General features: G+C 46.2%; 1 protein-coding gene across 1 annotated transcript; it reads left to right on the forward strand.

Annotated features, from left to right (window-relative positions):
- Nucleotides 1-8170: 8170 nt before the first annotated feature.
- On the forward strand, nucleotides 8171-9679 carry LOC138452891 (myb-related transcription factor, partner of profilin-like). Its single transcript, XM_069605236.1, has 2 exons — nucleotides 8171-8591; nucleotides 8865-9679. The coding sequence occupies exons 1-2, from the start codon at nucleotides 8171-8173 to the stop codon at nucleotides 9677-9679; spliced, it is 1236 nt and encodes a 411-aa protein (XP_069461337.1).
- The last annotated feature ends 4513 nt before the right edge of the window (nucleotides 9680-14192 follow it).

Here is a 14192-nt window from a genome sequence, read left to right on the forward strand (position 1 = left end):
CTAGGAAGCAGGGGAGGTGTCAATCAGACGTCTTTCTCTATGTCCTGTCTCTTTATTTACGTGTCAAAAAACCTGTTCTTACCACCTCATGACCTACTAACAGCAGAGAGGTACAGGAGTCGCCCCTGGGAATTTTTCAGGGTGCAGGACCCCAGACATGAATGACTCATTGAGAATGTGCTTAAACAGAACCGACAAAAGGGTACTCACACTGTAGACAGTCCTAAATTCTGTCAAAAATTTGAATTAAATCTCCATATCAATTTGAGGCTAGTGCTTGCAAAAGCCAGTCACTAAGGAAGTAAACAAAAGAAGAAGTTTAGAGTATGCTGACAATAAATTTATTGTTGAAAGCACAGTTTTTTAATAGATCGGAATTTTTTATACTTTTGACAAAAATTGAATAAAAGCAATTGAAAAAAGTGAAGAAAGACATAAAACATAACATATATCATGAATACATAGAGTACAAAAGAACAACGTGTTCATCAAATCACAAACGTGGATTGTTCAGGGGCATTTAATGAGAAGAATAAAACAATCCTTGCAGGATACCAATTGGTCCTACAGCACGGGGCCTACCAGGGTGTATTAAAAATTACCCTGGTAGGTGTAGAGAAAAAATATTCAATTCGCTAAATTTGCATGTTTATCTGCCAACGTTCAGGAGGAAATCATAAACTCGTTCCTGAGGGGAACAACACACATAGATATTCCGTTTCGGCGTGCCAGACTGGCATCAATAGTAGAGGCCTTCCTCAGGGCAGGATTGGAGTAATTTGGTAAAATCACCCTAAAGGGGGCAGAAATAGAGGGGACATAGATTATACATACAAGCTTCTGTTGAGACAACTTCAAAGGAATATCAAAGTTCAAGGGTTGCTTTCTTTTAATATGTGGAACACTCACCCAGTACACATTTAAAGAAGACGGGGTGGAGTCCGTGGGAGCTACTTTTCCAGTTTATTAACCTTCTTGCATGGATTAACGGTGCCGCCTGGTTTTGAGAAGAGAGTGAACCTGGTTAACGGTTCTAGGCTCGCTGTGGGGGAGTACACCAACTGTATAAACAAAATTAAAACAAGAACGGTGGGCTGCAGAGCAGAGAGGCCATGAAAGCTTACTGCAAATACATTACAGGTGGATAAGTACGACTGCCTATACTCTGGATCAAAAAGAATTTTATGTGACTGTTGAAAATAAATAAATAATAGTAAACACCAAAGTCAGTGGTTAGGTGCAGAGTAATCAAGGGGACAAAATAACTGATGGAAAGGTTAAGCTAATGGAACTGATTGGAAGCTTATGTAGGAGACGGCAGACTCACTGTTAAGATGAAGTTAGAAGTGCGCGCAAAACCCGTGCACAAAGTAGGAACTCGGCACAACGGCGGCACCACAGATAGGGTGGAGCGAGTGTGTAAGGGTGGGAGATCCAGTTGAAGGGAGACACACTCCCGAGTTGTAGGGAGGAGAAAAATATATATATAGAGAATATAGAGTATGCAGTGTAAAATGGGCAAAAAAGAGGGACCCAAAGGAATAGAAATAGACCTGAGGGATACCTTGTATTATTATACTCCAGGTGGGGCTGGTCCATGGAAAAGGGTAGGATTGGATTTCCATCTGGTACGGTAAATGTTGGTCAAAACCGGCGCCACAATGGGTGCTGTGGAAGAAAGCACACCAAACATAGCAAAAATGAAGGCGTGAGGAATGGCAGCGTGTAAAACCATTACGGCGCCATCAGGAGAGGGCACCAGAGTAGAGCAGTAACTGGCCACGAACCCGAGGCAAAAAGACCCGTGTGGCATGTGTAAATTAGAAACTCACCAGTGGCTGTGGAAAGAGGCTCAAGCAGCAGGGCTCGCGCAGTCAGAGCTAGCGGGAAGAACATGCTGTGTCATGCTTCAGGGAGACGGATTGCCGTGAGACCCTCTCAAGACAAGCAGCTGGGCTACTCCATTCTTAGGAAAAATGCCTAGTAAATCAGCCAAATTAAGCATCTGTTAGGCAAAGTTCTAGGGCTACATTGGAGACCTGCATAGGATTAAAGAAACACAGACCAAAAGCAGCCCAACATGTTAACATGAGTAATTCATTTTCTGATCAATGTGTTTTAAAGGAATGAGCAAGAGAGAAATGTGAGAGATTGATTGGAAACATTTAGAACTGGCCCTACTGTTTCTATTGTACTATAAAATAGTTCTCCCCACCCCGCCATGTCTCTGCCCCTGCCCAGTCCTGCAGCCTATGACACAATCTGTCATAAGGCCCTTTTGTTGTGCCTGAATAGGAAACGAAGTGCGTGCATGGTTTGCCAGAGGAAGTGAGAGGTGTGGCATACATGTTCGGCTTCCTGTGCCTGTGCAGGGTGTGTCCCTATTTTTACAAACCCAGCTGTCATGAAACATGCACGGAAAGCAGGAAATGAAACACCCAGCACGTCATTTCAAACCAGATCAAACACCCTGCTGTGTGCACAAGCAGTGAAATGCATGACTGTAGGCCATGTAAGGTATATTTGTATTACTCCAGAAAGTGGAATGAGGTCAATCAAAGGACTGTTGGGGAGCTCCGTGAAGAGGCTAAGAGGGCCCGGCGAAAAGGCATGAAAAGGGATTAATGAGCAACTTTCAAGTGATGTGGTAAAGAAAGGACACTCACAATCAGTATTGCAGATACTATGATGCCCATACCCACGAAATAAAAAAACACATTCAAATCAAATCAAGCTTTATTTTTGATACTGAGCATCCATATAAACAATATCTAGACACCAACTTCATCTACATGCTGCACTTCATAAGCTACATGTACAGATAATCAAAATGTTGTATTGTTTGTATTTATTTATGATTTATATAGTGCCTTAATCCAAAGTGCTTTACATAAGAAAGTATAAAAACGATACAATAGTGTGAGGAGTTAAATAAAAAGCCAAGATCAAGTCTGCTGGATAAGATGTATTTTCAACGATTTACGAAACAAAGAGTAGACCGAGATAGACCGCAGTGATAGAGGAAGAGCATTCCAATGCAGAGGAGCGAGAAGAGAGTGTGCACGAAACATGACAGGGCACAAGGAGGGGCTGGCACTACAAGACGAAATTGAGAGCCAGAACAAAGAGAATGAGAAGGGGTGTAAAATGAGACAAGCGAGGATAGATAACCCAGAGCAAGACAATAGAGTGATTTGAAGACACGACATAGGAAATTTAATTTAAATTGAGCCTGGGAAGGAAGCCAACCAAGAGTGAGAAGAGTAGGGGAAATAGAATCATGAAAAAAGTACACAAATAGAGGCATTGAAGACAGATATCATCAGAGCAAGACGAGAAATCTAAAGATCAAAGACTGTAGTGAAACAATAGAAAAGACGTGTAAACATTAAAGAAGATATAAGTATTTTGGTGGCATAGAAAGTTAGGAAAGAGTGAACTTTACGCGCGTTGAATAAGTGAAAGCGACAGGCACGAGAAGAGATTGAAATGTGAGCAGAGTCAAAGTCCCGAATTCCAAGCAAAACAAGGGGTGTTCTGGGAGTCCCTCTACCGGCACGAACACAGCCCATTGACCTGTTCTTGGGTGGATGTCCCCCGGGAGAGTCTGAACCAAGTCTTTAGATCATTGTCCCTTTCACAGAGGAGAAACATCCCTGCATATCAGTCTTTGTCCTGGCCAGCGGCAGTCCAGCACCAAAATGGTAGGCAATTCTCCTCTGAACAAGAGAACCAACAGCAACCCCAGACAAGTGTTTTGGCCTAGCCAGGCCTCATCAGTGAGGTGGAGCTGTGCCTCTCTAAGAACAGTGCGCAAGCGGTCCAAATCTGGATTCCCCTGGTAACTTAGGGTGAGACCCAAAGTTACTTAATATGCAAAACAAGAGGGATTCTGGGACAGCCCACAGGAAATCCAATGCACACCTACAATTGCGCCAAACTACACTTATTCATGGAGCAACCCGCGCAGACTCTTGGAATAGTAATAGCCACGCAAATCCCTCAATACTTATGCCACACAAAGACAGGCGTAAGTACACTTGCACATTGGAATCGCAGCGTGGAGGTGTGTTTGCATGTTGGATATAGGGGTGCATGTACAGGGGGGTTTCCAATCTAACTTAGGGGTGCGTGTATGCAATGTAGCAGGGTGCACAAATGCTTTACGGGGTTCACTCGCAGATTTTCTGAGTTTTTTACTGAGTTATGATTTTTCTTATGCATGGTGTTGGGGTGCCGGCAACCATTACAGGGCACCCTGCGTAGGGTACCAGAGATGCAGGTCTGCTTGCGGGGAACCCCATGCACTGTTTGAAAGGCTGTGTGTTTTCGCGCCCAGGGGAGCAGGCAAAGGTAGCTGTTCTGGCTGTTTATGCTTTGCGTGGGGGCATGTCGGGGGGGGGGTTCCAGGCATGACTTGCGAATACAGTTACTTTGTGCAGTGAATTCCATGAATACGCAGGGCACGCATTTTTTATTCTGCGCGCAAGCTCACACAGTGTCCTTCTTGGTGAGCGGCCCTTGTGGGATTTCCGCGCACATTTCCATGACTCAGGCCCCTAATGTCAGTTCACAGGGCTTTCTTAGCTGCGGGGCTAGGTGGGAGAAAGTGGAACCTCCCCATTTTTTCCAAGAGCAAGCAGGAATTAAGAGAGACAGGTGATTGGAAGATCTCAGAGGACGTGGAGGATTGTGAGTCTTGATTTCTTCTTGCAGGAATAGTGGGCTTTTCTCTCTGTTAAAGAATGCGATCTCCAAATAGGAGTAAGTATCCACCCATTCTATTTCTAGGCAAGCTACACCAAAATGCCAGCTTAGTCATGTAATAACGTGAATAGATGCTGAGTAAAACATGACATGCCATAATAGGAAATGGCATGACTGATTGTATCGAAATGCCAGTGTACCCACGTAATACTTTTCATGCTTGCTTTTTCATGCTTTTAAAGCATGCAGGATCAATGTTAGCACATGGCTACACTGGCATTTTGGTGTACTAAGTCTAGCCATTTCTGTCTGTGACATGCCATTTCTTACCGGGCACCTATCAAAGATGTCCAGTAAAAAAAAGCATGCCATATTAAGAAATGGCTAGACTGATTGCATCAACATTCCAGGCTTGCCATGTAATAACACGCTTCATGCTTGCTTTATCATGTTTGTAAAAGCAAGCATGATAAGTGTTATTACGTGCCTAGACTGGCATTTTGGTGTAGTAAGTCCAGCAATTTCATTCTGTGCCATCACATTTTTACTGCTCATCTATGATACTCTGTGCATGGAGAGGAAACTTCCAGCTCTGAACATCAGATTCTCGGTAAACCCCTGGGCGCACAGCACAGACTAACTGACACTGAGGCCCTTTTCAGTATCAGTCACTGGTGGCCACTGGTGGGTAAGTGGCAAACACTTTTGCTGTGCAGGAGGGTAGATCTGTTTCTGTGTGGCCGGAAAACGTTGGGTGAGTCATTGTGCTAAGCCTAAGCACTATCTGCTGGAGCATTAAACACAGTGTCCGGCCTGATGGTTTAGTATCAACACTACTGTTGTGACATCTCCTGTGCGTGCACAGATCTGATTTAATTCTTAAAGACAGACGGGTGTATGGTGCCACAATACTCTTCCCTTGACCATAAATAGCTCACCACTGAACAGAGCCGTGTCCTGGGTAAGAAAGTAGATCCCATGTACTCAGTCTAAAGTCCCTGCTTCCAGGGCTTTATCCTGTGGTTGAGGAGTTGTTCTTCTACATGCCAGCCTGTGAGGACCCCATCCCACCAACAAACTAGTTGTAATCAGATGCTCTCCCCTCCCTGGGATTCCGAGGTGCTTGATGAACCTCTTTCATGTTCCTTGAACAGCTGTTTCATTGGTGACTTTGAAGAGGCCATTTTGTGCCGCCAGGTGTGTGCATAAGGAGGATGAAACTCCTCTGAGTGATTCACGCGTTTTATTGGCGCATCCTGATGACCATGGTGCTGCACTGTCCTGTCACAATGTAGTGCAGAGCGTGTACACTCTCCCTGCCCACCTTCCCCATACCAAAGCCAGTGACTGAATTTCCAGAGTCAGAAGCCGTACAGCAGACTGGGGCATCAGAAAGAATCAACACGCAGGCTTTGCGACAAAGCTAGTCTTTTCTGATTTATCAAATGGGGTGACTCAAAACAGACCCCACTTCCCTTACTTCTCTCAGCTCCTGCATCTTTCAGTGTTTGCTCTCAGATCACAATAACGTCCAACTTTTTGGCGGGACATAGTCACACAATAAGGCACAACTTACACAGCTTGACGGGTTAACATAAACATTTTAATTTTACCTGTTTCCTGCACCACGTAACGTGTGGTCAAATGACTGGGCAGACAGCCATTAGCACAATGATGTGGAGTGTTACTAACTGCGACACTACAATCAAGTGAAAATGTTTGGCAGGTCATGACATTTAAATGAAAGCGACTCCTGCCAAATGAGTGTGATAAAATGTTGTGAAACAAAAGTTGGGAGTACAAACACCTGTGTCCCCCCCTAAAATTACGCCCATGGTGGCAACCATCTTGCTCGGCTAAAGATGACCCTGAAAAACTATAGCTATCACTCCCTTGCGTTAGTCAGATTCTGCTGCCTCGTTTGATTTACCTGTAGGCACAGAGCTTTGGTGTAAATTCTAATTGACAATTACCAGATGTTTTCTACTATACGCAGTTGCTCAAAAACCGGTAATCTGAATTGGTATTTTATAGGCTCCAGTGGTAATTTGACTTTTTTAAATGGCATCAACAGGCATCAGAGCGCTAAGAAAAATGTTCCCATTGAACTCTGCAGAGGTTGTGTAAACCCAGTGAGCTATGATCGTGCTTTTGAATTGTGCTGCACCAGAGATGTGATCTTCCATGTTCAGGAGTAGGCAGACTGGAAGCAGGATGGCACTGGATACTACCGGCTCCATTGCTCTTCGAAACTGAATCCCATCACACATCTGTGGTGATGTTGTGCAGGGTTGTGTGCGCATTAACCTACTCAGCGATAACAAGAGTGTTTGAATGCACTCCTTTAAATGCACACATTTACAATTGGTGTCATTCCCCTGACCTTTCATACTGGGAGTGGAGTTTGTAATCTGCAAGTCACGTATAAGTCTCTCAGCACAGATCCATTAGTTCCATGCTTTCCTGCATTCCTCGCCTCCTCTTTCCCACACCATCACTCTTTCCCTCATGGGCCTTTTTAATACGCATACAAAGCCAAAACTATTGGCTTTGTCAATGCTTGAATTTGCAAATAATCCATCTGGAGATTAAATGGAAATGGAAACACAGAGCACTCAATTTTACGTGTAATTGATGTTCACGCATCAGAAAGAGTACAACGTTAATTCATCGCCCGTTTGTTTTTCACCCAGTTTTTTTGCAGCCAATTTTTTGCCACGAAAACTAATCAAAAAATATGCTGCGGGTGGGTAAAGGCATATAAAGGATGGGGGTTCAGGGCCGTCATTTGGGGGTCACCAGCAGTCGCACCTGCAAGCACTGTGGTCTCACTTGCTACCCCTGTGGTCTCCCTTGCTACCTCTGTGGTCTCCCTTACTACCCCAATTTTTATTTTTTAAATGGGAGCTCATGGGCTGTGGCCTGCATCAAGTGGCTCTTTGTTTCTGGAGTGGCTGGCTTTTTTGTTTAGGCCTCTTAAAAATAGGGCGTTTCACAAGTGTAACATTTTGACCAGTGACACTAAATAAGAAAAAATGTGAAAAAAACAAAGAATTAGGGCCTCATTACACGTTGTCCAGTAAAAATCGGAATTTAACGGCATGGCGCTATCAGTGTGTCCACCCTCGCAAGAGGCCGCTAATAGCGTCCCATTACGAGTACGCGGACACGAGCATAGCGCCATGCCGTAAATGACCGTATCGCCCTGCCATTAAATCCCCCAAAATGCCCCTTACCGGCATCGTCCAAACCGTCGATAGCGCCTCTGCCCTCCCACCACCTGTAAATAGCGGTCACCGCTATTACCGGTCACCGTTACAAAGCGGAACCGGAAATTACGCCATCGCACAGGAACGGAAAGAGCACGGCGGCCACCTTTGAAAATACAATCCATTGCAATCCTCTGCATCCAGGACATATATCCAGGGAACTCCGACCAGGAACCATACCGGATAGCCCGAAGATGCCGAAGGCCCTAAAAAAAACTGCTGAACGCCAGCGCAAAGAAAGATTCTCCAATGAGGAGCTTCTGATGCTGACCACCACACTTGCTGCCAATGCAGAAGTAGTGTTCGTGAATGACATGAGGAGGGAGGCCCTCCTTAAGAAAAAGGCCATCTGGGCCGAAGTCGCACAAAAAGTCAGTGCGGTGGGCACTACCACCCGGAGTGTAAACGACTGCCGCAAGAGGTGGGACGACCTCCGGGTCGGTGTGCGGAATATATTAACAGTGAACCGCAACATGGCAATTGGCACAGGAGGTGGTGCAGAGTCCCCATTGAAGCTGAAGGAGTGGGAGGAGATATGTGCCTCCACGATTGGGGTCAAATCGATCGAAGGGGTCGGAGATATGGAGCAAGGCGTGCCCATTACATATGATGGAGGTGAGTGAATACACCAAACAATGCGCAGTGAAGGGTGAGGGGTTCCCCAATCATGTGTCCATATGAATGCCGTGGATCCAGCCACAAACAGACATGCATGCATCACCACATACCTGTCCAAGACAGGGCCACTCATGCATGAGCCAGCCAACATCTCCATTAATTGCCTCCACACTGAAGAGCCCCAAATGCATTGGACGGCATGACGTATGCATCCTGCATAAGTCAGGTTGACCCATAGATGATGATTTACCCCTTTTCTCACCCCTGAAGGTTCACACACGGATACTGAGGAGGCACGCACCTCAACACCTGCTCCCGCACCCAGGAAAAAGGCCAGAAGGGATGCCACGGGGGACACCACCACATCCTCTAGGGGACCCGGGAGGAGTGACTTGGTTCAAAGGGAGAAAGGCAACAGGAGCAGCAGTTCCACACAGCCAGAGGCCATGCCTGCTGCCGTCGTGGCACCCACAGGAGTGTGCCTCCCAGCTAGTGAGGGCAGCATTGGGGAAGTGCACTCTGCTGCCACCAGCTCAAAGGGTGAGGCAGCAGCCACTGCCCCAGGTTCGGATGCGGAGGTAGAACCTGCCATTGAGGATCTGAGTCAGAGCCCCATACCGACACGCACATCACTGTCAAGCCCGATGTTGTCACCAGGTCCGTTTAGCCAAGGTGGAACACCCACCCACCCACATGATGTGTCATGGGGCACACAGGTATCCACACCTGATGACAGTGCAATGGATCCAGGCGCATCAGCCATGCCACCGGCAGCCGACATGCAACATGGGCTCTCAGCTGTGATACAGAGGCAGACCGAAATCACTGCTCTAGTAGGGCAACATGTGGCGGAGACAGAGCGCCTGAGGGAGGACATTGGTGCATTTGCACAGCAGACAAGGGAGTGCATGGAGGCATGCACCTCACGCATCTGCACTGAAATAGGCCTACTAAGAAAGGCCATGAACCGCATTGCAGATGCAATTGAGCGCAGATGCCCGCTACCAACCACGGATGAACAGGGCCCGCCTCCTCAGGGAGTTCACGTCACACTAGCCCCCTACGCCAGTCCATGCGCAACCTGAGGCACCCCACATCGCAGGCAACCAAAGACGGAGCAGGCACTGACAAATAGGGCCGTCAGGGACTATCGGCCACATGTGGGGAAGGGCACAATCACGCCTGGAGGCTCACGCGGGAGTGTTGTGTGGGGAGGGGGGTAAGGGTGTATTCGGGGGTTTTGTGAGGGGAGGGGGGTAAGGGTGTATTTGGGAGTGTTATGGGGGAGGGGGGTAAGGGTGTATTCAGGGGTGTTGTGGGGGGAGGGGGGTAAGGGCGTTTGCACAGTTGGGGTCAAGCACTTTCTGTTCATATTATGTTTGAAATACACTGTTCTGAGGTTGAAACACAGGCCTGGTCTCCATCATTGTGTATGTGTGATTTGCTTTGGGACAGGGGCCTTTGTGGGCTTCAAAATGGGCACGATGGCAACAATGCATCTCTCCATCCATGATATCCCACCTTTGTACCTGATGCTATTCCAGATTCAGATGCTGACGCAGATCCTGTCCCGCCGTGCCATCGCCTCTTGCATGTCCTGGCGGGGCACTTCACCCATACTCATCCACATCCACATCATGCTCATCTGGTGGTTGCATGATGGCATGGGCACATTCTATCCGATGAGCCTTACACATGCCATGGTCATCTTGGCCTTGAGTCCGGGGGTTTGTTGGCTGGCCTTGTGGTATTTCTGGGTGCCCTGGTGGTGCTTGCTGCGCCAGTCTTGCCCTCCTCCTCCTCCTCCTTCGTCTCATTTGTGCTGCCTGTTGTTGTTGCTGCTGCACTGCAATAATGTACACAAGCCCATGTCATGCTGCTGTTATTGGGACCATCTTGCTGTGGGAAGGGGTGTGGGAAGGGGTGTGGTGTGCTCTTTAGTACTGCCTGTCTCCATTGCCTCCACCTGTGCTGATTGTGTCCACCTGTGGCAGATGGGAATACTGCTCAGGTCTGTTAACGTGTGGTTTTCGATACTGTTATTAGCGCCATGCCGGTAACTGCTTTTTGGGTCTTTGGGATGCCGGTATTGCCATGTATGCATGGGTTGTGATTGTGTGCTATTAGCGCCATGGCGCTATTTACGGTGTGGGGGTCGCGCGCACATGGCACCGCCGCTATTAGTGGCACCATACTTTACGGGTGCGCTAATAGCTGTGGGTCCGGGTCGTGATCGGCTTGGGAAAATAACGTTGCCAGTATGTCGTTACCGGTAACGGTATTCCCTTACCGGACAACGTGTAATGAGGCCCTTAGTCTTTCTGGAATTCTATACAATAATTGTTAGACTCATTAAAGGTTTCATTCAGTCACTGATTTAGTCTGTTCTTAAACACTTCAAATTCACAATGCAGACAACTTCCAAAAAAGCACTTAGAGTAGAATAAGCATCAATTTCGGACTATGTATTTTGTTTTTTGCAAGTTGTAGTGATATCATGTTTTTTTCTGCCGTTGTCTCTGTTACAATCATCACAAGACCTTCCATCTTGGAGTCCTCGGTTACTTCACACAATCCCTGTGCCTAAAAGCTTGTGTACAATACAGAAATGTTTGGCCATAGAACATAAAGTGGCCCTTGATTTTATTTTGCCAAAATTAATGCTTTGTTGCAATGTGTCTATCTTTCTTATCTCTCTGGCATGCTGTTCAGGATGTTTGTTTGCATGTATGAGGTAACGAGTGCCCAGAGTACGGGATGCCGTGTGAGTGCGCTGCTTTACCTGTGCTACTCTAAATTCTTTAATACACAGTTATGAACCCTACCAGTGATATATATTTTACCAACCTCTGAAATCTGAAATGTACATCCATGCAGGCTTGACTCGTGGCCATTTTTGTACCAGACCTGCAAATGAACTGGCCTGCTGTTACATCTCAATTACCAGTTTAATGGTATCCACTACAGAGTGTAATTTGCTTTTTGACTTTGAGAACATTCAGACATGTAATTTCTAATTTTACCATAGCCGGTAAGATAGCTATAGGTGGTAAAATAGCTCAGTTGTTTGAGCGCGCATTGTTGCAATGTGTGTGTGATCTGCAGGTTGCAGATTTGAATCCTGGCGAGGCCAACTCAGCCTTTCATCCTTCTGAGGTTGATGAATGAGTACCAACACATGTTGGGTGATATGTCTGTATATTTGCTCTATATAAGCGTAAGTGCTATATAATAACAAATCATTATCATTTGGCCTTGGACGTCTGCTTGAATTCACAGTAATTTAGTAATATGGGCCATACACACTGATAATAACGATACATACGGTTATCCATTCTTGTATGAAATGTTTATCACATTACGGTCTTATCATAACCATATTTTTCGTAGTGTACTTAGGAACAATACTATGTGATACCACTTCCTGTTTTGTCAAGGGGTGAAAGGTCATGTTCCCTCATCAGAGGTCAAGCGTTGTCTGATTTCACTTCTGCTACCCCTGGCATTTTGGTGAAATTACATCCCTGGAGGTCGGGGGGGGGGGAATAGGTTGCAAATTGTGTGAAAGGAGGTGCTTGGGGGTGGGAAAACATTCTGCAAAAATAAAACATGTGATGGAATGACATAGAGGGTGATCTTTATCCTCAGCAGGGGCCTCCCTCTGAATAGCCTCCCTGCCACCCTCCGTCTTGAGCCTGATCTCCTTAAGTTCCTGAAACTCCTTAAGACATTCCTCTTCTCCTCTTCCTTCTCTCTCCCTCTGCCATGCTGACCTCTCTTTATGCTCTATCCCTATCGCCCTCCTTTTCCACACAGCATGCCAACTGGCTTCTAGGAGTACCTCAGAGTCTCACAGGTGCCCCCAGCACTTGCCACATGGCTTGAACTTGCCTCAATGCTGCTGCACTTCGTCAATTACACATTGAGAATGGCATCTCTCACCAATTACCCAGATTCTGACCAACTGGGCGCATATTGATTCCCCCCATGCACTTATTCTCAGTGATCCCCAATGTGTAGCTCGTGAGAAACATGTTGCTCTCCTGACCCTAAAATGTTGCTCGGCAGTTGGTGTGGGCTATTGTGTGGAGACCAATAATGAGGACATACAGGGATTATAAATCAATGGCGATGTAACCTGAGCCAGGACTGTTCGGGTAGGCTAACCAATCAGCCTGCTCTATTTACTAAGCATGTCATACTGTTAGTTCTCAAAACATTAGCTGTGGAGGTATCAGTAGAGTGATCAGAGTGGTGGGAAAGGCCAGATGGGTGCAGAGAGCAAGGGGTGGCTGCAGAGCTTAATCTCTCAGGGCTTCAGATGAGATGGACCCCAGTGATTGAAGAGAACCTGAAGCACAGAAACTAGGCTGGACTGGTCATCCATGTGAATAACCATTGTACTGTTGCTGTAATCGGAAGTGAAAATGACACCCCCACTGCACCCACACTTATTGAGACAGTCCCAGTCTTAGCCCTCTAAAATGTCTGGTCCACTTGGGGCTCTAGTTTACAATGAGTTGCACCACTGGCTGTATCAAGTACACAATTGTGAAGAAAATGTTGCAGCCTTCCCTTGCAGCACTGAACTATACAGTAGTTATCAAAGCTTAGCAAATGGATACTAAGAATGTAAGTGACTTGAATGCCCAACTGTCAATGAAGTTACAATGAGCTTTGTTTGTGCATGTAAGATTTGCGTTTGTTGCCAGAATGAAATTATTTGACCAAAATATGCTACACTAATTGCATCATATTTTTGAAGACCTTTTCATCTTCTGATTCTTTGTCCAGTACTAAAGAGTGTTAATGGGGACAATAATCAAACTAAATGCCCATGTTTGATTTTTGGTGAAAACTGCCAACTTCTGTGCCTTTGTAGAGCTGGTACTGGCATATAAGACTAATAAGTGGCATGCATGGCCAAGCTTTCTGTGGTGAATCCGAATCTGCTGGGGTCCTCACTGATCTTGCATAGGTAACCTCTTCCCGTGTGGCTAGGGGATGGCAGCCGCTAACTGATCCTGACGCTGGGGGTGGCTATATGAGGATGAATCACATGGGAGGAGACAAACCTCTGGGGTGATGTCATGGCTCCATAGAGTGAGACATGGTATCCCTTGTTTTGCCTTGAAAATATCCTCCCCATGTCTGAAAACCTCATGGCCTATTGTCATGCATCTACTCTTTTTGCTATGAAGAACAGGGAAGCCCCTTTTATCAAATCTGATGAAATCACCTTTTTTCAATTACACTTGTCAAAAAATCAGAACTGATTTACCATCACAAATGCTTACTCAAATCCCATAAGTCCATTGTCAACAATGGACTTTGGTTCCCAGAATCCTCAAAGTACTGGGACAAAGAAGAGAAATTGAGAATGTTACGCAAAAGACACTGCAAGCTCAATGAGCGCTCCAGTGTTTTTTTGCCACACACCTGTGCCTGGGAAATGTAAGCAACCCAAACCAAGAATCAATGGCAGCTGCTGTGTGACTGTCGCAGAGAGAGCTGCACCTCTCAATAAGGACCAGAGAACTGAAGACCCGAGACAGGCGTGGTGGAACAAGGTGGCTCATCGACTGAAAAAGAAGCTGC

This window comes from Ambystoma mexicanum, chromosome 4p (assembly GCF_040938575.1).
Source record: "Ambystoma mexicanum isolate Mex_15411 chromosome 4p, UKY_AmexF1_1, whole genome shotgun sequence".
Classification (NCBI taxonomy): Eukaryota; Metazoa; Chordata; class Amphibia; order Caudata; family Ambystomatidae; genus Ambystoma; species Ambystoma mexicanum.

What these genes read in the sequence shown, in the direction of transcription:
- LOC138452891 (XM_069605236.1), top strand. Translation starts at nt 8,171, where the DNA reads ATGCCGAAGGCCCTAAAAAAAACTGCTGAACGCCAGCGCAAAGAAAGA. An exon ending in GCCCATTACATATGATGGAG is followed by an intron (nt 8,592 to 8,864) that starts GTGAGTGAATAC and finishes TCACCCCTGAAG; the next exon opens with GTTCACACACGGATACTGAG.